This window comes from Gorilla gorilla, chromosome 23 (assembly GCF_029281585.2).
Source record: "Gorilla gorilla gorilla isolate KB3781 chromosome 23, NHGRI_mGorGor1-v2.1_pri, whole genome shotgun sequence".
Taxonomy (NCBI): Eukaryota; Metazoa; Chordata; class Mammalia; order Primates; family Hominidae; genus Gorilla; species Gorilla gorilla.
Window position 1 is genome coordinate 39,112,062 of NC_086018.1, and position 26,218 is coordinate 39,138,279.

Below are 26,218 nucleotides of genomic sequence, written 5' to 3' on the forward strand. Positions count from 1 at the left end.
GAGAAACCCTGCATTAATCTATACTTAGCACCCAGTTTTGTTTGTTCTTTTTTGAGACAGGATCTTGCTCTGTCACCCAGGCTGGAGTGCAGTTGTGCAGTTAGAGCTCACTACAACCTCAAATTCCTGGACTCGAGTAATCCTCCCACCTTAGCCTTCTGAGTAGCTAGGACTGTAGCCTAGTGCCACCACACCCAGCCGACTTTATTGTTTGTAGAGACAGGGTCTTGCTGTATTGACCTGGGCTGAAGAATTCCTCCTGCCTTGGCCTTCTAAAGTACTGAGATTACAGGTATGAGCTACCAGGGCTGGTCTTGCACTCTGTTTTTGGTAGGGGTGGTTTGTATGGTGAAGGAGCCAGAGGCATGGTGTTGTACCCTATTCTGGCTAGACTTTGGTTAAGGAAAGCTATTCTGTAGGCTACAGGTAAAAAACTCCGCCTGTTGAAGGCCTACTTTGAGGCAGGTACTATATAGGAACTTGGTAAAAAATGGTGGATAGCCCTCTGCTTAACTGGAGCACACACTGAGTGTTCCACAAATGACAGGTCTTTTGTATCAGTTGTGTGTCTTTATGTATTACAATATTTAAAATGTTTTCTTTCCATCCTGAGTTCAGTTTGTGTGTAGATATTTTAACTGTTCTTCTAAGGAACTTGGGAATATTAATACAGCTTAATTGCATTTCTTTTTTCCATGACTGTGGATACAAACCTTTAGCTAGCAACTCATGTAATAATGGGTGTTGCACTTTTTTTTTAACAAAAAATAAAATTTTATTTCAACTATTATGCTAATTCTATAACATTATTTAGAATGTTTTTCTTTTTTTAATTATACTTTAAGTTTTGGGATACATGTGCAGAACGTGCAGGTTTGTTACATAGGTATACATGTGCCATGGTGGTTTGCCGCACCCATCAATCCGTCATCTACATTAGGTATTTGTCCTAATGCTATCCTCCCCTAGCCCCCCATCCCCCAACAGGCCCTGGTGTCTGATGTTCCCCTCTCTGTGTCCATGTGTTCGTATTGTTTAACTCCCACTTATGAGTGAGAACATGCGGTGTTTAGTTTTCTTTTCCTATGTTAGTTTTCTGAGAATGATGGTTTCCAGGCTTCATCCTTGTCCCTGCAAAGGACATGAACTCATCCTTTTTTATGGCTGCATAGTATTCCATGGTGTATATGTGTCACATTTTCTTTATCCAGTCTATCATTGATGGGGGGTGTTGTACTTTCAATCCCTTTTTTCCTTGGTCTTATTTTAGGTACAGTTCTTAAGTGTTTAAGTTTGTTGATATAACCAAATATCCCCTCAATTTAAAAAATCTATAAAATGGTTTTAGTATGACCTAAAAAACTACCATACAAATAGTATATATATACGGCTGTGTGTGGTGGCTCACACCTGTAATCCCAGCACTTTGGAAGGCCAATGCAGACAGATAGCTTCAGCTCAGGAGTGTAAGACCAGCCAGGTCAACATGGCAAGCTCCGCCTCTACAAAAAATACAAAATTTAGCCCGGTGTGGTGGTGCGCACCTGTAGTCACAGCTACTTGGGAGGCTGAGATGGTAGAATCACTTGAACCTGTGGATAGAGGTTACAGTAAGCCAAGATCACACCACTGCACTCCAGCCTGTGCAACAGAGTAAGACCCTGTCTCAAATAAATAGAAAAACATGGAGTGAGGTTTGGAAATGACATTTAATGCTTATTAAGAACAATATAGAGCAGTTTTTTATTTTGGTTTTGTCATACTTTGACCTTTGTCTTTCCCCTTTGCTTTTAGATTTTGGCTCTCTATTTGACTTGGAGCACGACTTACCAGATGAATTAATCAGCTCTACAGAATTGGGACTAACCAATGGTGGTGATATTAATCAGCTTCAGACAAGTCTTGGCATGGTACAAGATGCAGCTTCTAAACATAAACAGCTGTCAGAATTGCTGCGTTCTGGTAGTTCCCCTAACCTCAATATGGGAGTTGGTGGCCCAGGTCAAGTCATGGCCAGCCAGGCCCAACAGAGCAGTCCTGGATTAGGTTTGATAAATAGCATGGTCAAAAGCCCAATGACACAGGCAGGCTTGACTTCTCCCAACATGGGGATGGGCACTAGTGGACCAAGTCAGGGTCCTACGCAGTCAACAGGTATGATGAACAGTCCAGTAAATCAGCCTGCCATGGGAATGAACACAGGGATGAATGCGGGCATGAATCCTGGAATGTTGGCTGCAGGCAATGGACAAGGGATAATGCCTAATCAAGTCATGAACGGTTCAATTGGAGCAGGCCGAGGGCGACAGAATATGCAGTACCCAAACCCAGGCATGGGAAGTGCTGGCAACTTACTGACTGAGCCTCTTCAGCAGAGCTCTCCCCAGATGGGAGGACAAACAGGATTGAGAGGCCCCCAGCCTCTTAAGGTAAGTACAGTTTTGGTTTGTGTGCACAATCGGCATGCATGTGAGTATTGTCATGATGGATGGAGGGTTTGCCTTACATTGTATAGGAGTTTCCACTATTACACGCCAGGAATTTACTGTGCTGTCATAAGTTTTAAGAAGTGCCTGTATTTAAGTAAAACATTTATTTTACAGCTGGTATTCTGTAACTTCATACTTCCAAATGATTGCTGGCTGATGCTGGTTCTCTCTGGCACAAGTATTGAAATGTTTTTATCTCATTTCCAAGTCCGGTTTAGCCTTGTAGCCTCCTTATAAAATTAGTTTTGAGATGGCTGGCATTACACTATCTTCAGATGGAGACTCCATTTGTTCCTATTGCTTTGAATGTCCCTGGTTTTCAAGAGATACGTTTATTCTGAGAAATGTATTAACTGTTATTTTTCTTTATTGGTTGATGGAAATTAAGGTGCATTTGTTTATGTGAAACCTCAACAGTGTAGATGTTTCAGTGAACCAGAACTTGGCCAAAGACTTCTGTTAGCTTTATTAACTAGAGAATGCTAAGTATATTAAAAATATTTTAAACTTTTAAATGTGGATCCTGTATACATAAATAAGGCATAATCACACATACTTTAGTGCTTATTTCTTCATATTTTTCTTTACATATTTTATCTGTTTTTCTTAAAATGGGATCACACTATGGTTGCCAGTGCCTGGCATGTAGTTCGTTTTTGTTGAATGAGAGATGGCTTCACTTCGAAGATGAAATTGGAGATAGGTACGATTTTCACAAGGAGTCAAGAGCAAGCTTTCTCTGTAACAGGAATAATTTGAGCAGACATCAGGACTTCTGTGTTCCTGAGAATCTTGGGTGCAGTGGCTCATGCCTGTAATCCCAGCACTTTGGGAGGCCAAGGCTAGAGGATCGCTTGAGCCCAGGAGTTAAGAGACCAACCAAGTAGCATTGACCCCATCTTCTATTTAAGGGAAAAAAAAAAAGAACGTTGATGGTGACAGAGAATGCAAGTGTGAATTGAAGACAGATGGACAAACTTGTGTTGGGGGGAACTGAGGTGACATGTAGGAATTCAAAAACCTTAAATTTTTTTTTTGCTGCGAGAATATTGACAAGTTAGGATTCTGTTTTAGCATTCCTTCTTTGTAGATTCTCCCTTTCTGCCCCTCACCCCCGCCACCTTTTTTTTTTTTTTTTTTTTGAGACAAGGTCTTACTCTGTCACCCAGGCTGGAGTGCACTGGCCTAATCATGGCTTACTGCAGCCTCAACCTACCAGGCTTAAACAGTCTTCTCGCCTCAGCCTCCTGAGTAGCTGAAACTGAAGGCACATACCACCATGCCTGGCTGATTTTTTTTTTTTTTTTTAAGAGATGGGGTCTCACTATGTTGCTTAGGCTGATCTCAAACTCCTCTTGGGCTCAAGTGATCCTCTTGTCTCAGCCTCCCAAAGTGCCAGGATTACAGGTGTGAGCCACTGCACCCATCCTCTGACACTTTTAGATTGCCGTGTCAGTGTAGTTTACTTAGAATATTTGGAGTGAGAACCAAAAACAAGGTAAATTATTAAGTACCTCTTCTAGGATCTAGGAACATAGCTATGAAGAGATAAAGTCCTTGCCACCGATGTTTATATTCTGTTATGGAGAGGAGGGATGACAGACTTACAATAAACCCTCACTGGTGGACAAAATACTTTAGGGATAAAGTAGTGAATGAACTTATTTTATGTAACCTACTTTCTGCTGTGCACATAAGATATAAATTTTAGAGTATGCCAGGTAAGTGCTATGGAGAAAAATAAGGAAAGGCTCATTGACATCTGCTTGGGGGTGTGGGACTATTATGGTTATAATCTTAATTTCTTTCAGAAACTGGGTTTATATAGAAGTGAGCAAAACAAAAATTCCTGTCCTTGTGGAGCTTGTATTTTGATGAGAAGGAGGAATTCAAATTTTAAATTTCTGTTAAACAATATTTTATTTCCTTATTTGATTTTTATTTTGAGACCGAGCCTTGCTGTTGCCCATGCTGGAGTGCAGTGGCGTGATCTTGGATCACTGCAACCTCTGCCTCCCGGGTTCAGGCAGTTCTCCTGCCTCAGGCTCCAAGTAGCTGGGACCACAGGCATGCGCCACCAAGCCTGGCTAATTTTTGTATTTTTAGTAGAGAAGGAGTTTCACCATGTTGCCCAGGCTCGTTGTGAACTCCTGACCTCAAGTGATCTGCCCACCTCGGCCTCCCAAAGTGTTGCCACCGCACCTGGGCCTATTTCCTTATTTTAAATGAACCCACCTATATTGATATTTTGTAGAGTACTTATATCAGTGTTTGACAAATGAGGGAGCTTTAAATATTTAATAAATTTAAAAAATGTTTTCAGTTATGTAGGTTTAGGATAAGATAACCACTTAAGGCTGGATGCAGCGGTTCACACCTAGAATCATTCCAGACCAGCCCCAGCAACATAGTGAGACCCCCATCTCTACCAAAAAAAAAATTATCCTTGTGTCATGGCACACCCACGCCAGCAGTTGCCCTTCCACTGTACCAAGTCCTAAAATTATCTTGTAGAGCGAATTATACTCATTACATTTCTTAAGCTCCTAAGACTTGTGATATTTAAGAATTAGGATTTAAGGTGTAAGAAAGTTTTCAGTAAGATTTGATGACTGTAACCCTGTTGGCAAATGACATCAGCTTTTGCACACGGTTCTTTTCATGGATGAATCTGTGGTTCAGGAGGTGCAGGCAGGTGGTGACGTTACTACTACAGCTGTCTTCCAAAAGTCTGACCCATGATGATTTATAGGAAGAAAGTTGGATCATACTGCCTTTTACCCCAATCTTTAGATTCAGCATAAACTAATCAAAGCCAGAATGTTTTAAGTTACTTTTGTTTTTGAGACAGGATCTCTTCCTATCACCCAGGCTGGAGTGCAGTGGCACCATCACAGCTCACTTGCAGCCTTGATCTCCCAGGCTTACGTGATCCTCCTACCTCAGACTCCTAAGTAGCTGGTACTACAAAGACTGTCATGCCCTGCCAGTTATTTTTATTTTTGTTGAGACAGGGTCTCACTATGTTGTCTTGGCATCAAGCAGTCCACCTGCCTTGGTCTTCCAAAGTGCTCAGATTACAGACAGGAGCCACTAAGCCTGGCCACATTTTTTTCAAGAAGAAAAAATAGGCATGGCTCAGTGGTTCACATCTGTATTCCTACCACTTTGGGAGGCTGAGGCAGGAGGATCTCTTGAAGCCAGAAGTTCGAGATGTGCCTGGGCAACATAATGAGACCCCATCTCTACTTTTCTTTTTTCTTTTTTTTTTTTTTTTCAAAAAAGAAAGAATAGTTGTCTGCAGGACGCATTTCTTGTAGCTGCCTAGAACTTTGTGTGGCTTTCTCACCCTCTCCTTTTTAGTTTAGGTAGCTATTTGTATGGTGGTGGGTAATTGGACATCTGGAGCATATTAGCTATGGAGAAAGAAACAAGATCAAATAACTATAGTGTAGCAGAAATTAAGTACAAAATCTTCCTTATTACATTTAGTGTGGGGAGTAAAGAAGGGGGGGCTCAGGAGATAGAAGGGGCAGTGATCTGGAGGTTGGTTGTTATTTTATTTTCTAATTCCTCAGCAGATCTGTGTGGGAGATGGAAAAACAAAAGCTAGAGAATCTTTTTTGGTCACAGTGACCAAAAGTGTCAGGAAGAAATTACTGCCAGCTGATCAGCAATCAGTGCAGTCTGTGTATTTAAACCCATAGTCTGCCATAGAGGAGCTTGGAGTTTCCAGGTAATGCATCGTGACTAAGGGAACAAGCAGCGTCAGGAATTGGTTGAAATTCAGTTGGTCTAGGCAGGCAAGGCATGCAATCATGAAGGACCAGATTGTTTGGGGAAATATTTGGATAAAGACATTACATTTATTAACAAGAGACAACAACACAGCTTAGAAATTCCAACATTTTGTTGATTCAGATAATAGGACTCTTGAGGGCATAATTTATTGTCTTAGTCTTTTATTGTTTGTCATGCGGGTTCTGTGATAGAATGACTTTCATACTATGTCTATCATGAATTTTCATGCTAATAAGAAACAGGTTAAACAACTCCCCCATGTATAGGTATGGACATTGTTGGAGCCACATAGGATAAATACTAGTACTTTAAAAAAAAACATAGGTAGCAGCAGCACTTGCAGCCAGATTTGTAACTACCAAAAGTAGCCTGGACTTGATTTAAACCTGTTTCTGCATTCTATTGCCCCTGCAATCTTTTGGCCATATTTACATAGAATCAAGAAGTTTTTTTCTTTTTTTTCTTTTTTCTTTTTTTTTTTTCTTTTTTTTTGGAGACAGAGTTTCGTTCTTGTCGCCCAGGCAGGAGTGCAATGGCCCAATCTTGGCTCACTGCAACCTCTGCCTCCCAGGTTTAAGTGATTCTCCTGCCTCAGTCTCCCGAGTAGCTGGGATTGCAGGTGTGTGCTACCACGCCCAGATAATTTTTATATTATTAGTAGAGACAGGGTTTTACCATGTTGGCCAGGCTGGTTTCAAACTCCTGACCTCAGGTGATCCATCCTCCACCGCCTCTCAAAGTGCTGGGATTACAGGTGTGAGCCACTGTGCCCGACCAAGAAATTATCTTCTCTGAATGCTTCTCATTTCAGGCCACCTCATTCTTTTATGCTTCCATCAAACTGCCGCTTGTAAATTACTTGTAAATCATTCTTGTAAATTACTTACCTTAGTCTCTGAATTTCATCTGGAAAATGAAAATGTTCTTTAACTTTTTTTTTTCATTTTTTGGTAATAGTATAAAGAAGATTAATTTACATTTTTTTGTTTTTTTAATAGAGGCAAACTGCTGAACCAAAAAAGATGTCATATTCATAGATTTGCAGAGTACAGATATTGCATATGATTTAAAGAACGAATTTTAGGCCAGGCATGGTGGGAGATGCCTGTAATCCCAGCACTTAGGCAGAAGGATTGCTTGAGGCTAGGAGTTCAGTCAACTCCTGGGCAACATCTCTACAAAAATAAAAACAAAAATTAGCTGGGCATGGTGGTGCAAGCTTGTAGTCCCATCTACTTGGGAGGCTGAGATGGGAGAATTGCTTGAGCCCAGAGGTTGGGAATTATAGTGAGCTGTGATAATGCGAATGCACTCCAACCTAGGCAACAGAGTGAGACCCTGTCTTTTTATAGAAAAAGTAAAAGAAAAATTTTATTAAGAGCTCTGTACCTGTTCAAAACAGATGCTTCACAGAGGTAGTAACGTTTGAAATTACAAGGATGAGTAAAATCTGCAGGTGTTTCTTAGTTAGGTTGTACTATCTAAGGAACCAACAGAAAATGCGTCTCTGTGAGCTTGGTGTTTATTTCCAGGTTAGCATTAAGGAGTCAAATAGGAAAGGAAATGTGCTACTGTTCAGTTGTAGGGAAAGGGAAAAGCTTGAGGCAAATGCTGGAGGCTCAAGGAGCGTGATACTTTCAGACTTTAAGAAATCAGTACAGGAAATATATAAGATACCATAGATAGGTAGTCAGACTTCATAAAGGCTTTGGTATACATACTGTGGGGTTGATTTTTTTCTTTTATAGAGGCAGGTGAAAACAGAAGACAGGCAAACCTGTTGTCCACAGTCTGTACAAGCACTGTGATAGGTTTGAGTTAAGACAGTCACAGTAGGTAGGAATACATGGGAAGGGTTTTAGTGTCTGTGTGTGCTTTTAGAGGTAGAATTGAAGGACCCTTTGATTGGTCTTGGCAGACAGAGAAATCTGGTGTGAATCCTTTAATTGGGCAGTAGCTATAGCATCTTGAGTTATTCTGAGTGCTCGCTCAATGTTTCTAGTAGTGATGATGACTTGTAGTTGGGATCCTATGTGTAATTTGGCAGAAGAGGACGGTGGCTTCAAACTTTGGGATACAAAGTTGACCCCATTTTGAATTATTTTAAAATAATTTGAAAGATTAATGAAAATGCATTTTTATAACTTTCATTATTAGTAAAACGTTTGACTTTAGAATAATGCTGTTTTTCAATTAATTATTATAGTATAATGGCTCCAGGTGAACTTAACATAAATATAGAAAATAAACTACTTTTTAAAGTACATAGGGAGCCGGCACAGTGGCTAACGCCTGTAATCCCAGCACTTTGGGAGGCCGAGGCGGGCAGATCACTTGAGGTCAGGAGTTCAAGGCCAGCCTTGCCAACATGGCGAAACCCCGTCTCGACTGAAAGTAAAAAAATTAGCTGAGTGTGGTGGCGCACGCCTGTAGTCCCAGCTACTCAGGCTGAGGCAGGATAACCGCTTGAACCCAGGAGGCAGAGGTTGCAGTGAGCCGAAATTGCACCACTGCACCCCAGCCTGGGCGACAGAGCGAGACTTTGTCTCAAAAACAGAGAAGTACATAAGGGTTGCAAAGTCAAATGACTTGAAGGGCCAAGCAGGTGACTTAGCAGGTGACTTTATTAATAGAGCAGCTAGGTTTAAAACAGCAAGGAATAGTGTGGAGTCTGGACTTTCGCATGCTCTATGTAAAGGAGTCAGAATCAGAAGTTTTAAAAAACACTGTCATCAGTGTCCCTGCACAAAAAAGGACATATTCCCAAACCATCAGTTTTCTACTTTTTATACAAACAAAATACAGGAATAATTATTCAAATGAGGCCAAGCATGGTGGTTCACACCTGTAATCCCAGCACTTTGGGAAGCTGTGGTGGGAGGATTGCTAGAGCCCGGGAATTTGAGACCAGCCTGGGCAACATGGCAAGACCCTGTCTCTATTTTTTAATAGTCAAAAAAAAAAAAAAGAAGAAGAAAACATTCAAATGCTTGAACATGACAAAGGGGTTAGATGGCTTATTAAGTTGAATTCGCCATATAGCATCATGTGTGATGTAATGGAAATGAATGGCAAACCTTGTTTAACAGAATTAAATGAAGATGATTAAAAGTATTTCTAAAACATCTTTATTTCAAATATTTATGAAAATAGCTGTGTACATTTACCATACCCAAGGCCCCTAAATCTTAATTTTGATCTTAATCTTGAAAATGTATTGTCGTTAGCATACTTTGTATAGTGGGTTTTTTTGTTTGTTTGTTTTTGAGATAGGGTCTCACTCTGTTGCCAAGGCTGGAGTGCAGTGGCCTGATCATGGCTTACTTGCAGCCTCAACCTCCCAGGCTCAGGTGATCCTCCTACCTCAGCCTCCTGAGTAGCTGGGACCATAGGCACATGCCACCACATCCAGCTTTTCTTTTCTTTCCTTTTTTTTTTTTTTTTTTTTTTTTTGAGATGGAGTCTCACTCTGTCGCCCAGGCTGGAGTGCAGCGGCGTGATCTCAGCTCACTGCAAGCTCTGCCTCCCGGGTTCACTCCATTCTCCTGCCTCAGCCTCCCGAGTAGCTGGGACTACAGGCGCCCGCCACCACACCCGGCTAATTTTTTGTATTTTTAGTAGAGACGGGGTTTCACCATGTTAGCCAGGATAGTCTCAATCTCCTGACCTCGTGATCCTCCCGCTTCAGCCTCCCGAAGTGCTGAGATTATAGGTGTGAGCCACTGCGCCCGGCTGTTTTTTGTTTTTTTGGGGTTTTTTTTTGTATTTTGGTACCGATGGGGTTTCACCATGTTCCCCAGGCTGTTCTCAAACTCCTGGCCTCAAGAAACCCTCCTGCCTTGGCCTCCCAAAGTGGTGGGATTGCAGGTATGAGTCGCCAGGCCCGGCCACTTGATTTTTTGCAATCATGGCTCCCTACAACCTCTACCTCCCAGGCTTCACTGATCATCCCACTTTAGCCTTCCAATTAGCTGGGACTATAGGCATGTGCCACCATGTCCAGCTGATTTTTGTATTTTTTAGTAGAGATGGGGTTTTGCCACGTTGCCCAAGCTGTAGTGTGTTTTCTAATAGAAGCCGAGAATTTCCTTTGAAACTGTCTTTGTGAACTTGGAAGTAAAATCAGAAAAGGAATAATAATGTCTTAAATTTTATTGCTCATTTTGTTTTCTTTTGTTTCTTACTCTTAGATGGGAATGATGAACAACCCCAATCCTTACGGTTCACCATATACTCAGAATCCTGGACAGCAGATTGGAGCCAGTGGCCTTGGTCTCCAGATTCAGACAAAAACTGTACTATCAAATAATTTATCTCCATTTGCTATGGACAAAAAGGCAGTTCCTGGTGGAGGAATGCCCAGCATGGTGAGTACTAATCCATTACAGACTTGTTTTCAAACTGGCATTTTGACAAAAGAATTGTGTTAAACTTTTACCCTTCTGTTATATATGCTGGGATTTGTACCCACTAGGAGCCTAAATTGATATGTACTTGATGATCCCTGTGAGGAGGCTTGTGCTTCCTTTCCATTTCTCTTTTTTTTTGTTCCATGTGGTTATTGATCAGTGAGCATGTTGATCCAAACAGGAGTAAGTGAACTGCTACAATGAAGTTTTAGGGGCCTGCCATTCAGCAGCTTGGTCTTGTGAGCGTTTCCATACGATACGAAAGTGGAACCTTTCACTTTTGGGGGAAGGAATCTCTGGCAAAGGATCCGAACTCTCAGTGACCATATTTACCAATATTATTTGATTCTACTACACCCAAGTAAATTCCCTCTCAAAAGTAATGTATTGTTTTAAACAGCAATTTTTGTTAAATGAAATTTTCAGGAACTTCTAGTGTTATTTTTGTACAGTCAAACTACTAGTAGTAAATGTGTCTGCATTCAACTTTGGAAAAAAGTTGTCTGAAAAAATCCTCTTTCAGATGTTTTAGTTTTGTCCTTTGTGTCATTATGTTTATGGACTGCCTATATTTGAGATACTCTGCCAAGTACTAGAGCTATACAGATGAATGAAACATGTCATCTCTGTCCCGAGAAATGTTCACTTTTTTTTTGAGACAGAGTTTAGCTCTTGTTGCCCAGGCTGGAGTGCAGTGGTACGATCTCAGCTCACTGCAACTTCTCCCGCCCGGGTTCAAGCAACTCTCCTGCCTCAGCCTTCTGAGTAGCTGGGATTACAGGCATGTGCCATCATGCCCGGCTAACTTTGTATTTTTAGTAGAGACAGGGTTTCTCCATGTTGGTCAGGCTGATCTCGAACTCCCGACCTCAGGTGATCCGCCCGCCTCGGCCTCCCAACGTGCTAGGGTTACAGGCGTGAGCCACCGCGCCCGGCCTGAAATCTTCACTTTTTAATTTAAAAAACTAAATTTATCCCAGAGTTTAGAAAAACTAGTTTTTCACCAACCCGAAAGACCCCTCTGCTGAGTCTCTTGAGGAGTTCTTCATTGCTCTTTAAAACCTAATTTGGGTGTGCTTTTAACTACAGACACCTTCTCACCCTTCCCTCTCCCACTGGAGTTTACCATGTCCTTCTCTCTGCTTTTGCTGTCTGTGTATTATACATACTTATATCACTTCGTAATGTCATTTTTTTTCTTATTAAATTGAGCTTCTTAAAGGTAGGAGCCATGGTTTATGAATTCCCTGTGTCAAAAAATGGAGTCTGGCTTATAGTAGACTAACCATAAAGGTTTTCATTGAAAATATCCACATCTCTATTTATTAAGAAATAGCACATTATGACTCCTACCATTAAATATATTGCTACATCTCTCAGGGTCAACAGCCAGCCCCGCAGGTCCAGCAGCCAGGCCTGGTGACTCCAGTTGCCCAAGGGATGGGTTCTGGAGCACATACAGCTGATCCAGAGAAGCGCAAGCTCATCCAGCAGCAGCTTGTTCTCCTTTTGCATGCTCACAAGTGCCAGCGCCGGGAACAGGCCAATGGGGAAGTGAGGCAGTGCAACCTTCCCCACTGTCGCACAATGAAGAATGTCCTAAACCACATGACACACTGCCAGTCAGGCAAGTCTTGCCAAGGTAAGTGGACCCACAGGGTTACTGTACTTAGCAATTTTTACAGCCAGGGAGAAGAAGGAAAATGTGATCAAGTCTATTTTGTGGTGATGGATATGTTTAATACCTTAATTGTGGTGATGGTGTCTGTATGTACAAAGTCACCAAAATGTACACATTAGACCAGGTGTGGTGGCTCACACTTACAATCCCAGCACTTTGGTAGGCCAAATGGGGAGGATTGCTTGAGGCCAGGAGTTTGAGACCAGCCTGGACAACATAGCAAGACCTCGCCGGGCGTGGTGGTGCACCTGTAGTCCTAGCCGAGGGACTAAGAAGGCTGAGGAAGGAGGATTGCTTGAGCCCAGGAAGTCAAGGCTGCAGGGGGCTATGATTGTGCCACTGTACTCCAGCCTGGGTGACAATGTGAGACCATGTCTTTAAAAAAGGTTGGGCGTGCAGTGGCTCATGCCTGTCATCCCAGCACTTTGGGAGACTGAGGTGGGCAGATCACTTGAGGTCAGGAGTTCAAGACCAGCCTGGGCAATATGGTGAAACCTCGTCTCTACAAAAAAATGCTAAAGAAAATCAGCCAGATGTCTGGGTGTGTTCCTGTAGTCCCAGCTACTTGGGAGATTGAGGTGGGAGGATGGCTTGAGCCCAAGAGGGCAGGGGTTGGTGTGATTCGACATCATACCACTGCACTCCAGCATGGACGATAGAACCAAACCCTGTTTCAAAAAAAAAATAGTGTACATATGTGTAATTTTTTAAAATTATTTTATTTTATTTATTTGTTTTTTGAGACGGAGTCTCGCTCTGTTGCCCAGGCTGGAGTGTGGTGGCACAATCTCGGCTTACTGCAAACTCCACCTCCCAGGTTCACGCCATTCTCCCGCCTCAGCCTCCCAAGTAACTGGGACTACAGGCAGGCGCCTACCACCATGCCTGGCTAATTTTTTGTATTTTTAGTGGAGACGGGGTTTCACCGTGTTGGCCAGGATCGTCTCGATCTCCTGACCTTGTGGTCCACCCGCCTTGGCCTCCCAAAGTGTTAGGATTACAGGCATGAGCCACCGCGCTTGGCCAATATGTGCAATTTAAAAAATATTTATACCCCAAAGCATTTAGAAAATTCCATTGTCTAAATGCATCATCACAGTTAGCTCGCTCGGTAAAGGTCGTCTTGGCTGCGTCCATTCTGTGGCAATTATGAATAAAGCTGCCATAAACAAAATCAATTTTGAGACTCCTTTACTGATAGTGACGTTATTTTAGGAAATGATAAAAACAGGGTTTTTTTTGGTTTTTTTTTTTTTTTTTTTTTTTTTTTGAGATGGAGTCTCGCTCTGTCGCCCAGGCTGGAGTGCAGTGGCGTGATCTCGGCTCACCGCAAGCTCCGCCTCCCGGGTTCATGCCATTCTCCTGCCTCAGCCTCCCGAGTAGATGGGACTACAGGCGCCCACCACCATGCCCGGCTAATTTTTTTTGTATTTTTGGTAGAGACGGGGTTTCACTGTGTTAGGCAGGATGGTCTCTATCTCCTGACCTCGTGATCCGCCCACCTCGGCCTCCCAAAGTGCTGGAATTACAGGCGTGAGCCGCCGCGCCCCGCCAAAACACAGTATCATTTTTGTGAGCAAGTATCTAAGGATATGAGAAGAGAATAAATTTTAAAGGTCTTCCCGTGTGGTGATCCTCATAGACTTTGATTTTTATTTGCCCTAGCATAGCATACTTTAAATGTTATTGAGGGTTTGCTAACTCATGTAGGCAAGTGTTCAGTGTAATACAGTTTACTGCAGTCATTTTTACCCGATCTAATACAATTTGTATGAAGTCATTAAAAAGTGTTCTTACAGGCATGTGTGTCATAACATTGGTTTAGAGTACATTTGCTTAGAATAAAGTAGGTTGTATAGCATGGTGAAAAATGAGGGCTCTAAAGCCAGACTGCTTGAGGTTGAATCTCACTTTGAGTACTCTGTGACTTTGTGCAAATTGCTTACCCATTCTTTTTGCCTTTCTTGACTGTGAATTCTGAGTATTAATAGGAGCTACCTTATAGGGCTGTTAGGAAGATGAAATAAGTTAATGTATTTATGTTACTTATTAAGTGGTCAACAAGTTAGCTATTAATGTAAAAACATTAACCTGCTCTTGAAAAAAATGGTTTCTTCTCTTTAGTGGCACACTGTGCATCTTCTCGACAAATCATTTCACACTGGAAGAATTGTACAAGACATGATTGTCCTGTGTGTCTCCCCCTCAAAAATGCTGGTGATAAGAGAAATCAACAGCGTAAGTGATGAAATCTTTTGAAGGTTTATATGAAAAGTTTTAAAGTCTCACCAGTGCCATTTATAGTACTACTTGATTATGTGAGGGACCTGTGGTGTTGTACTATGTTGAATAAATGTTTTTTTCCCTTTTAATTTTTCTGCTTCCCTAGTGCATAGAATTGAACTGCTTAGGGAGTTTGAGGCTACAGTGAGCTATATGGTCATGTTACTGCACTCCAGCCTGAGTGATGGAGTGAGAACCTGCCTCAATTTAAAAAAAAAAGAAAGAAAGAAAAAACAGTGCAGTGGCTCATGCCTGTCATCCCAACAATTTTGGAAGCCAAGGCAAGAGGATTCCCAGGAGTTCAAGACCATCCTAGGCAACTTAGCAAGACCTTGTATCTTCCAAAAACTTTAAAAATTAGCTGTGTGTGGTGTGTGCCTGGCTGAGATGAGAGGATTGCTTGAATCCAGGAGTTGGAGGCTGTAGTGAGCTATGATTGTGGCACAGCAGTCCAGCCTGGGTGACACAGTGATACCCTGTCTTAAAAAAAAAAAAAAAAACTGAACCCTGCTTAACATCCAAAATAAGATCCAGGAACTCTCAATACTTATTATTTATACAAACAGCAGTAGGTAAATTTATGTTCTGCTTTGAACCTATGAAAATTTAAAGACTGTTGCTTTGGCATTGGGCAAGTTATTCTTTTATACTATACTTGTGATCTAAACGTTCCAGGTACTTGGAAATTATTTTAAAAAGAAAAAATGAGATTATTTTTATAATATTGGGATATAGAAGAGCTTTTTTTTTTTTTAAGAGAAAAGACGAGATTAACACTTTAAAATTGTAACTACCACATCTCTATAGCAACAAAAATTTAAGCTTTTAGGGTTAAAGGACAAATTTGGGAAGTATTGTACAGCATTTGAAAATGGAATTAAGTTTTATAACAAGAATTGGGAATAGAAAATAGACAATTCACCAGAGACGGGAGGAGAGAGGGGAACTCCCAATATAATTCACTATTAAGAAGAGAAATAAGGTATCGTTTCTCTCCTGTAGTGTAGGCAGAAATGATGCTGCCGGGTATTGGCAGTTGAATGGCTCCAAAGCATTCATACAGTGTTGGTCGGAACATTAATAAAGCCCTTTGGGAAGGCTATTGGGCATTCAGAATCAAAAGCCTTTTATACCAGTGGTCCCCTTTACCAATCAGTTCTGCATCTAGAAATTTCTTCAAGGAAATAATGGAAGACAAGATCCACATACTCAGATATTTCATAATCACGTAACAATAATTTTGTGGGTTTTTTTATTAGACATGTTAGTCTTTTTTTCTCACCAGCATTAATGTTGTAATACTATATTTTTTGTCTTCTCTAGCAATTTTGACTGGAGCACCCGTTGGACTTGGAAATCCTAGCTCTCTAGGGGTGGGTCAACAGTCTGCCCCCAACCTAAGCACTGTTAGTCAGATTGATCCCAGCTCTATAGAAAGAGCCTATGCAGCTCTTGGACTACCCTATCAAGTAAATCAGATGCCGACACAACCCCAGGTGCAAGCAAAGAACCAGCAGAATCAGCAGCCTGGGCAGTCTCCCCAAGGCATGCGGCCCATGAGCAACATGAGTAAGTTTGTGTCATCCTAATAACATGGTATTGGTTGTGTCAGTAAATGACATCTATAAACACAGCGTTGTTAGCTCCTTTTTATTTTTTCTGCTACATGATTTTTTAAGTAATTTTTTAAAGATTACAGTGTAAAAGGTCCCTTACAGTTCATTTACGAGAGGTAACTGCCACTGGTTTGTATCTTCCTTGATCCTTTTTTGCATTATATGAGTTTAGATTTGCAGAAATGAGATCCCATATGTTATTCCACAACAAACTTTGATTAATACTGTGTAGACGGGCCGGGCATGGTGGCTAACACCTGTAATCCCAGCACATTGGGAGGCCAAGGCTGGTGGATCACAAGGTCAGGAGTTTGAGACCAGCCTGACCAACATAGTGAAACCCCGTCTCTACTAAAAATTCAAAAATTAGTAGGGTGTGGTGGTGCGTGCCTGTAATCCTAGCTACACGAGAGGCTGAGACAGGAGAATGGCTTGAACCTGGGAGGCAGAGGTTGCAGTGAGCCGAGATTGAGCCATTGCACTCCAGCCTGGGTGACAGAGCAAGACTCCATCTCAAAAAAAAAAAAAAAAAATACTGTGTAGACATCTTTCATAGTCAGTATTCCATGTATCATTTTAAATGGTTGTATAGTATGTCATTCTTTCATTCTTTTTTTTTTTTTTTTTTTTTTTTGAGGTGGAGTCTAGCTCTGTTGTCAGGCTGGAATGCAGTGGCACGATCTCGGCTCACTGCAACCTCTGCCTCCCGGGTTCAAGCGATTCTCCTGCCTTAGCCTCCTGAGTAGCTGGGACTACAGGCGCGTGCCACCATGCCCAGCTAATTTTTGTATTTTTAGTAGAGGTGGGGTTTTCACCATGTTGGCCATGATGATCTCAATCTCTTGACCTCGTGATCCACCCACCTGGGCCTCCCAAAATGCTGGGATTACAGGCGTGAGCCACTGCGCCCGGCCCAACAATCTCTTACAGATGGACATTGAGATCTCCAATTATTCTGCTGTTTTAAACTGTACAACAGAAATTGTGTTTTGACTTGAGGCATTTTGGGCTGAAACATAGAAATGAGTGTAGTTGGTAATGATTTCCTCATGTCTGGCAGGAGGAATAGTGTGCCTTTTCAAATAGTTTTTTTGTGACTTGTTTGCCTCACTTCCTGTTTTATGACTGAGAGGGAAGAGGGAGAAGTGTTCCAGTATCCTAATTTGGGGATATATATGTTTCTCTGATTGCATATGATAAAATTGGGAGAATTGTTCTAATATCTTAATTTTGGGATATGTATGTTTCTCTAATTGCATATGATAAAATCAAACAGCTTTTTTCTGTGTCTGTCCCTCTGCTGTCAAGCAGTTCAAATATCTAAGCTATTTTGTTTGAGTAGTTAGACATCCAGCATTGTAGAGACCGGGTCTTGTCCAGGTTGGTCTTGAATGGGCTTAAGCAATCCTCCTGCCTTGGCCTCCCAGAGTGCTGGGATTACAGGCATGAGCCACCGCACCTGGCCTAAGATTAACCCCCCCCCCCCCCACCCCGGAAACAGAGTCTCGCTGTGTCACCGAGGCTGGAGTACAGTGGCACGATCTTGGCTCACTGCAACTTCCGCCTCCTGGGTTCAAGCAGTTCTTCCTGCCTCAGCCTCCCAAATAGCTGGGATTAGAGGCACCTGCCACCACACCCAGCTAATTTTTTTTTTGGAACGAAGTTTTGCCATGTTGGCCAGGCTGGTCTTGAACTCCTGACCTCAGGTGATCTGCCCGCCTCAACCTCCCAAAGTGCTGTGATTACAGACATGAACCACTGTGCCCGACCCTCTAAGATTATTTTTTAATACAGATTGAGTATCCCTTTTCCTAAATGCTTGAAAACAGAGTACTTTAGATATTTTTCGGAGTTTGGAATGTTTATATTTGCTGGTTGAGTTGAGAATCCCAAATCCAAAAATCAAAATGCTGCATTGAGCATTTCCCTTGAATATCATTCACAAAGTTTTGGATTTCTGTATTTGGGATGCTAACCAACCCATACTGCTATTTTTTACTTTCTTCCTATTTTCCACTGCTGTGTTCTGTTGCTCCCATTTTTAGTTTTTGAATTAATCTTCAGGACATTTTTTTCTTTCTGTTTTTCTTTACTATGTAATAACAGTATTTTCAAACCAGTGATCTGCTTTTAAGCACATGTTGAGCCACTGTGCAGTAAAGTTTAATGCTACTGTTTTCAAAACTGTGTAACAACTGTTTTGTCAGAAACTGAAAGTTGTGAGAGTGAAATGCAAACATTTTTAGACGCATCAGTTTTGATTTTGACTTTTAATAATTTAAGATCTAAAATGCTAGATAGTGACATGGAGCTTCTTGTATTCAAGTTTGTAAGTCAAATTTTGCAGTCACTGGCATGACTATTTTAGACAGTTGTGCTAATGCTCATTGTACCAGACCATTTCTATTTTAATATTCTTTAGATTCTTCGTTCCTGCCCTGTTGTTACTGTTTATTACTTGGTCTGTTGATTTCATTCTTTTCTTTTTTTTTTTTTTTTTTCTGATTTCATTCTTGAAAGTAGTATTTTCAAGGAGGATGTTTTTCTTGAGTTTTACCTAATCGGGGACTTAGATAAGTTTTCTTAGATAAATTTTGGATAACTAGAAACGTACATGTGTATGTTGGAGATTGGTCTCGCTGTGTGCATGTGTGTTTTTGAGACTGGGTCTGATAACTGGAAACGTACGTGTGTGTGTGTGTGAGATTGGTCTCGCTGTGTGTGTATGTGTGTGTTTGAGACTGGGTCTCGCTGTGTCACCCAAGCTGGAATGCAGTAGTGCGATCTTGGCCTGCAACCGCTGCCTCCTGGGCTCAAGCGATCCTCCCACCTCAGCCTCCCAAGTAGCTGGGACCACATACATGCACCACCACGCCTGGCTAATTTTTGTATGTTTTGTAGAGACAGGGTTTCACCATGTGGCCCAGGCTGGTCTTGAACTCCTGAGCTCAAGTGATCGCCTGCCTCGACCTCCCAAAGTAGTTTGTTTTTCGTTACTTCCATGACAACCAGTGCTAACTAGTTAAATAATTATTGAGTGACGAGTTTTTAAGCAGGACTAGGAAAAGGGATGAGGAGCAATCTTGCCTTTTCAGGCCTCCTTTTACCTCTTCTGTATTGAAAATAACATGTACAGCGGTAATGGAAAGTTGGACCTGGACACTAGCATATTTTCCCCTCTTGTTTTATATCTTCTGTCTTGGAATTAGCATTGCTTTTTTCTTTCTTTCTTTCTTTTTCTTTTTGAGACAACGTCTCACTCTGTCGCCCAGGCTGGAGTGTAGTGGCGCCATCTCAGCTCACTGCAACCTCCGCCTCCTGGGTTCAAGCGATTCTCCTGCCTCAGCCTCCAAGAGTAGCTGGTACTAGGCGCACGCCACCACCTTTTTGTGTTTTCTTTTAGTAGAGACAGGGTTTCACCACATTGGCCAGGCTGGTCTTGAACTGCTGACTTCGTGATCCGCCCACCTTGGCCTCCCAAAGTGCTGGGATTACAGGACGCCCGGCCAGCATTGCTTTTTTATCTCCCATTCCGTGTTACGCAGAATGCACTTACCTTTTTCCTTAAGTTTTAGTGGGTTGTTGTCTTCCCCTGGCCTGGAATTTCATTATTGTAATTGGGTAGTTCCCTTTTATTTTTCAAAGTTATGTTTATAGTTCCTATTATAGCTCTTTTCCTCTCATTATATTATCTTGCCTATGTACTTTTATATATATGCACAATTATTTGAATGATAATTTTGGGAGATTTTTGCCCCCATTTCTTCGTGTCTTTTTATTTAGAATTAGATTTAAGATTACTCAAGTTTCCTTTGTTTTTATTTCTTCAGTTAATAGTATCTTTGTAGTAATAATTGTCTTAGTGAACAAAAATCTCTAGAATAGACCTGGAGACCTTGGAGAGAATGTGTAGCTGTATTGTCATGAACCATCAGAATGCACTACGATAAGCAAATTCATGTACAGTGTAATCAGTTTTTTATTTCATTGCACTAAACAAGTTTTGTTAAGTATAATTTATCTACAAATGTAATTTTCACACAAGATTTTTACAGTAACACATACACAATTAATGACATCACAACTCTATTTGAAAAAGACAGTTCTAACAGCTAAATTTCAGAGAGCTAGCCTGATAATATTAGAAGGAAAATTCTGCCCGGGCACAGTGACTCGTGCCTGTAATTCCATCACTGGGAGGCCAAAGTGGGAGGATTGCTTGAACCCAGGAGTTTCAGGATGCTGTTATCATTGTGCACCTGCACTTTAGCCTGGGTGACAGAGTGAGACCTTGTCTCAGAAACAAAACAATGAAGGAAAGTTTAGCCTAAGCTTTTACGGAGTATGGTGAAGGAAGGCAACAGCATTTCTCTTCATTAAAAATTGTTTATAAATTGAGCCAGTTATTTTCATTTTAGTGGGAAGTTTTGTTTTTAAAAATAACTTGAAGGGTGTATTAATAGAACTGTGTATCAAAAGTCTTTTAACCACATGAAAATTTGGTTTGATGTGAGTGTTGCTATTGGTTGTTTTTAGTGTTTGTTTTATTTTGGTTTTTTTTACATTGAACAGCATGGGTTTGAATTTTTAGTTTTTCTTTCTTGTTTGTTTGTTTGTTGTTTTATCTCTCCAGTCACTTAAGATGTTATTAGTGTTTAAAGCAGTAGAATATGCAGCCAGGCATGGATGGCTTATGCCTATAATCCCAGCATACTGGGAGGCCAACACAGGAGCATAGGAGTTTGAGACCAGCCTGGGCAATATAGTGAGAACCCCCATCTCTATTTTTTTTTGAGACAGAATCTCGCTCTGTCGCCACACTGGAGTGCAGTGGCATGATCTCTGCTCACTGCAACCTCCGCCTCTGGGGTTCAAGCGATTCTCCTACCTCAGCCTCCCGAGTAGCTGGGACTACAGGAGTGTGCTGCCATGCCCAGCTAATTTTTGTATTTTTAGTAGAGATTGGGTTTCACCACGTTGGCTAGGATGGTCTCAATCTCTTGACCTTGTGATCCCCCCGCCTTGGCCTCCCGAAGTGCTGGGATTTCAAGCGTGAGCCACCGCACCCGGCCTCTACTTTGGGAGGCTGAGGCAGGCGGATCACGAGGTCAAGAGATCGAGACTCACCTGGCTAACGTGTTGAACCCCATCTCTACTAAAAATACAAAAAAAACTTAGCTGGGCGTGGTGGTGGGCGCCTGTAGTCCCAGCTACTCGTGAGGCCGAGGCAGGAGAATGGTGTGAACTTGGGAGGCGGAGCTTGGCAGTGAGCTGAGATCGCATCACTGCATTCCAGCCTGGGCAACAGAGAGAGACTCCGTCTCAAAAAAGAAAAAAGAAAGAAATAGGATATTCATTGAAGGTGTTAATTGAAGAAGTAGTGTATGCACATTAGAGCTATTTAAGCCATTTTGAAGGAGTGTTGGAATATTCGATAAAAAGTGTTCTTCTTTCCCCCGAACACTGCTTTGTGTCCCTCTCTCTCTAAGGATCATTGTACTTAGGCTCCTATCTCCTTACATAAATTTTTGTTGCTTATGGAAGCGTTTGCATGTATAGCTCAATTCTCTAAACAATTTTGGATTGAGGATTCTTTGCTCCTTCTAGACATATATAACTGTAAGCCATCAAAAGTGGAAATTCCAAGAATATATGTTAGCACTTGCCAAATAGCTTTTCCAAGAGATTCAAGAGATTATCAGTTCATACATCCGTGCATTTTAGTTGAAAATGTGTATTTCCACACATCATTCTCAACACTTGGATTTAGAAAATCAACTTCTCAAAGTTTTGAGAATTTCATACGTGAAAATATGTTTTAAGTTTAACCATAAGTGCTGTTGTGCACATTTGCCTTTTTTTTTTTTTTTTTTTTTTTTGAGACAGATTCTTGCTCTGTTGCCCAGGCTGGAGTGCAGTGGCGCAGTCTTGGCTCACTGCAACCTCCACCTCCCAGGTTCAAGTGATTCTCCTGCCTCAACCTCCCGAGTAGCTGGGATTACAGGTGCCTGTCACCACGCCCGGCTAATTTTTTGTATTTTTAGTAGATAGGGGGTTTCACCATGTTGGCCAGGCTGATCTCGAACTCCTTACCTCATGATATGCCTGCCTTGGTCTCCCAAAGTGCTGAGATTACAGGCGTGAGTCTCTGTGCCTGGTCACATTTGCATTTTTTTTTTTTTTTTTTAAGTTATGTTTCGTTTTCTATGATTTACTGTCGGGTGCTTCATCTTTTTCTTACCTGTTTGTAAGGGTACTTCAAATCAGCCTTTACATATGTGTTGCCAGTTATATTGTCAATTATTTATTGTATATGCTGCTAATTTTTTTTATGATTTGTCATTTGTTTCTTAACTTTATAGTATTTATTGTATGGTGGCTGTTGTATTTATTTCTGTCTCCTGTTATTTCATTTTGACTTAGGTGCTAGTCCTATGGGAGTAAATGGAGGTGTAGGAGTTCAAACGTCGAGTCTTCTTTCTGACTCAATGTTGCATTCAGCCATAAATTCTCAAAAGTAAGTCTTAACGTGATTTATACTATGGGTCACATTACAAATACTGGTTAACAATTCATTGTTTGACTTTTGAACTTAGTTTCCTCGGTTTGAGGGTGTCTTTGAATACAGATAGATGTTTGAGTCCATTCTTTCTTTTTTCGCTCTGTAGCCCAGGCTGGAGTGCAGTGGTGCGATCTCAGCTCACTGCAACCTCTGCCTCCTGGTTCCGGTTAAAGCAATTCTCCTGCCTCAGCCTCCTGAGTAGCTGGGATTACAGGAACACACCACCATGCCCAGCTAATTTTTGTACTTTTGGTAGAGACAGGGTTTCACTGTGTTGGCCAGGCTGGTCTTGAACTCCTGACCTCGCGATCCGTCTGCCTCAGTCTCCCGAAGTGCTGGGATTGCAGACGTGAGCCACCACGCCTAGCCCATTCTTTCTTCTTTCTACAGCCTTAATCGAAATTGTATTGATTTTCTAGTGTAGCCTACACCTTCCCTAATACAGTAGGATGTTGCAAGGTTACAGCTCCATAATAGCCTTATCCTGATGTTAAGAATTAGTCCACCAGCCTGGGCAATATGTCAAGACGTCTTCTCTACAAGAAAATACGAAAAAGTTAACGGGGCATGGTGGCGTGCACCTGTAGTCCCAGCTACTGATGAGGCTGAGGTGGGAGGAGCACTTGAGGCTGGGAGGTCCAAGCTCTGGTGAGCCGTGATTACACCACTGCACCCCAGTCTGGGTGACAGCGAGACTGTGTCTCAAAAGATAAAAATTATTATTTTAAAAAGAGAGGTAGTCCATCATCCAAAGCATTCCCTGAGGTGAGCTGTGTTAAAATGACAGCTTAGTCTGATAACACAAGCCTTAGAAAACTAAGTATGGGCCGAGCATGGCAGCTCCCCTGTAATCCCAGCACTTTGGGAGGCCGAGGCAGGCAGATTGCTTGATCTTAGAAGCTCAAGACCAGCCTGGGCAACATGGCGAAATCCTGTCTCTGCTAGAAATATGAAAATTAGCCGGGCATGGTGGCACCCACCTGTAATCCCAGCTACTCAGGAGGCTGAGGCAGGAGAATCGCTTGAACCCCGGAGGCAGAGGTTGCAGTGAGCTGAGATCACGCCACTGCACTCCAGCCTGGGTGACAGAACGAGACGCCATCTCAAGAAGAAGGAAAAAAAAATGGCTGGGCGCAGTGGCTCACGCCTGTAATCTCAGCACTTTGGGAGGCCCAGGTGGGTGGATCACTTGAGGTCAGGAGTTTGAGACCAGCCTAGCCAACATGATTAAACCCCATCTCTACTAAAATACAAAATTAGCCGGACGTGGTGGCGGGTGCCTGTAATCCCACCAACTCAAGAGGCTGAGGCAGGAGAATCGCTTGAACCCAGAAGGCAGAGATTGCAGTGATCTGGGATTGCACCACTACAGTCCAGCCTGGGCGACAGAGCAAGACTTTGTCTCAAAAAAAAAAAAAAAAAAGGCATTACAGACAAAACCCAGAAAATGAAGTCTTATGATGTCTTGTGTTAGGACGTCATCCTGCCCTCCAAAGAAATACAACTTACCCTCACACAGGTATGAACATGCACAGTTTAAAATCAGTCTAGTCACACACTTCTCCCTGCCTAACTCCTTAATGCGAATAGAAGTGACATAGCATATTGATTCCATTACAATAATCAGCGTCACCTTGAATTAAATGAGGTCTTCTCCTACCTTTCTTCACTAAAACTATTTGGTGACCCCTTTTTGAAGCCCAATGATGAGTGAAAATGCCAGTGTGCCCTCCCTGGGTCCTATGCCAACAGCAGCTCAACCATCCACTACTGGAATTCGGAAACAGTGGCACGAAGATATTACTCAGGATCTTCGAAATCATCTTGTTCACAAACTGTAAGTAAGATTGTGGACACGTCTCATTCGTAAAGAGATGTTACGTCAACATGCTTTCAATCTCCGGGGCATTTAATTACTAAAGGAATATTAGCAATTTTTCTGTAGCATGGACGTTGATGTTGATACTTCTATTCTTGTGGATTTCTTGCTGCTGCTGCTTTTTTCTTTCTCAACCTTTCCCACCGTCATCTATGGTAGTCTTTCAGCTTTAATAGTATGTGAACTATTCTGTCTAGTGACAGTAAATAATATATTAAACATTGTTTTTAGCTGTTGCCTTTGCAAAACTTATATATCTAAGAAAAACTAGGCCTCAGCTCATTAAAATATTGCATTGATAACATCCTTTTCTGTTACTCCTGGTAGAGCAGGGTTTTTTTGTTTGTTTTTTCGTTTGTTTGAGATGGAGTCTCACTCTCTTGCCCAGCCTGGAGTGCAGTGGCACCATCTTGGTTCATTGCAGACTTCGCCTCCCAGGTGCCAGTGATTCTCCTGTCTCAGCCGCCCAGGTAGCTGGGACTACAGGCACGTGCCACCTCACCTGGCTAATTTTTGTATTTTTAGTAGAGACGGGGTTTCACTGTGTTGGTCACACTGACTTCAAATTCCTGACATCAAGTGATCCGCCTGCCTCAGCTTCCCAAAGTGCTAGGATTACAGGTGTGAGCCACCACGCCTGTCCTGGTAGAGCTTTTATTACGTAAAAATCTGGTAGGGTGAACTCTCTGGTCTTCTCGTCCTCCAAATGTGCACATGGCAGTTTATTTTTGAGAAGTTGATATATTTCAGGCACTCTCCCCTTACGAACTCCATCTTAATCTAAAGAGTTTTTGTTAGATGGAGGGGGAGGCATGTAGAGCAAGGTGATGAAATGTGCTCAGCATCATAAAAAGGTAGAGCTTGGACCTTGCCAATTACAGAATTTAGCCTTCAAACACCATGCAGTATTTTTTCTTGGAGAAGTCTTTTCATTTCATTTTCAGTTAATAGCAGGGTCGCCTTTACTGTATCCATATTTTTTAATTAACTGAAGAACTATTTATCATTTTGTCTTTATTTTTATGTTACGTCAAACTACCAATTATATACGTTTCATTTAGGAATTTTTTTTTCTCCCACGAACCCATGCTTGCTAATCATTTAGGATTTTTTGTTTGTTTTTGTTTTTGTTTTTGTTTTTGAGACTGAGTCTTTCTCTGTCGCCCAGGCTGGAGTGCAGTGTCATGATCTCGGCTGGCTACTGCAACCTCCCATCTCCTGGGTTCAAGCGTTTCTCCTGTCTCATCCTCCCGAGTAGCTGGGGTTACAGGTGTTTGCCACCACACCTGGCTGATTTTTGTATTTTTAGTAGAGATGGGGTTTCGCCGTGTTGGCCAGGCTGGTCTCAAACTCCTGACCTCAGGTGATCCACCTGCCTTGGCCTCCCAAAGGGCTGGGATTATAGGCGTTGAGCCACTGTGTCCAGCCAGGAATTCTTCAATGGTAGCACTAAGTAACGGAATTTGACAAGGAAAGAACTTCACAAGTTTAATGAAAT

General features: G+C 41.9%; 1 protein-coding gene across 2 annotated transcripts in view; it reads left to right on the top strand.

Annotated features, from left to right (window-relative positions):
* Positions 1-26,218, top strand: part of EP300 (E1A binding protein p300) — an 89,158-nt gene that overhangs the window by 22,687 nt on the left and 40,253 nt on the right. For both annotated transcript variants that reach the window (XM_019018610.4, XM_004063524.5), the window contains exons 2-8: positions 1,795-2,429; positions 10,481-10,657; positions 12,080-12,341; positions 14,505-14,618; positions 15,987-16,232; positions 22,703-22,796; positions 24,541-24,678. In XM_019018610.4, the coding sequence (XP_018874155.3) occupies positions 1,795-2,429; positions 10,481-10,657; positions 12,080-12,341; positions 14,505-14,618; positions 15,987-16,232; positions 22,703-22,796; positions 24,541-24,678 (1,666 nt within the window). The remainder of the gene's footprint in view (positions 1-1,794; positions 2,430-10,480; positions 10,658-12,079; positions 12,342-14,504; positions 14,619-15,986; positions 16,233-22,702; positions 22,797-24,540; positions 24,679-26,218) is intronic.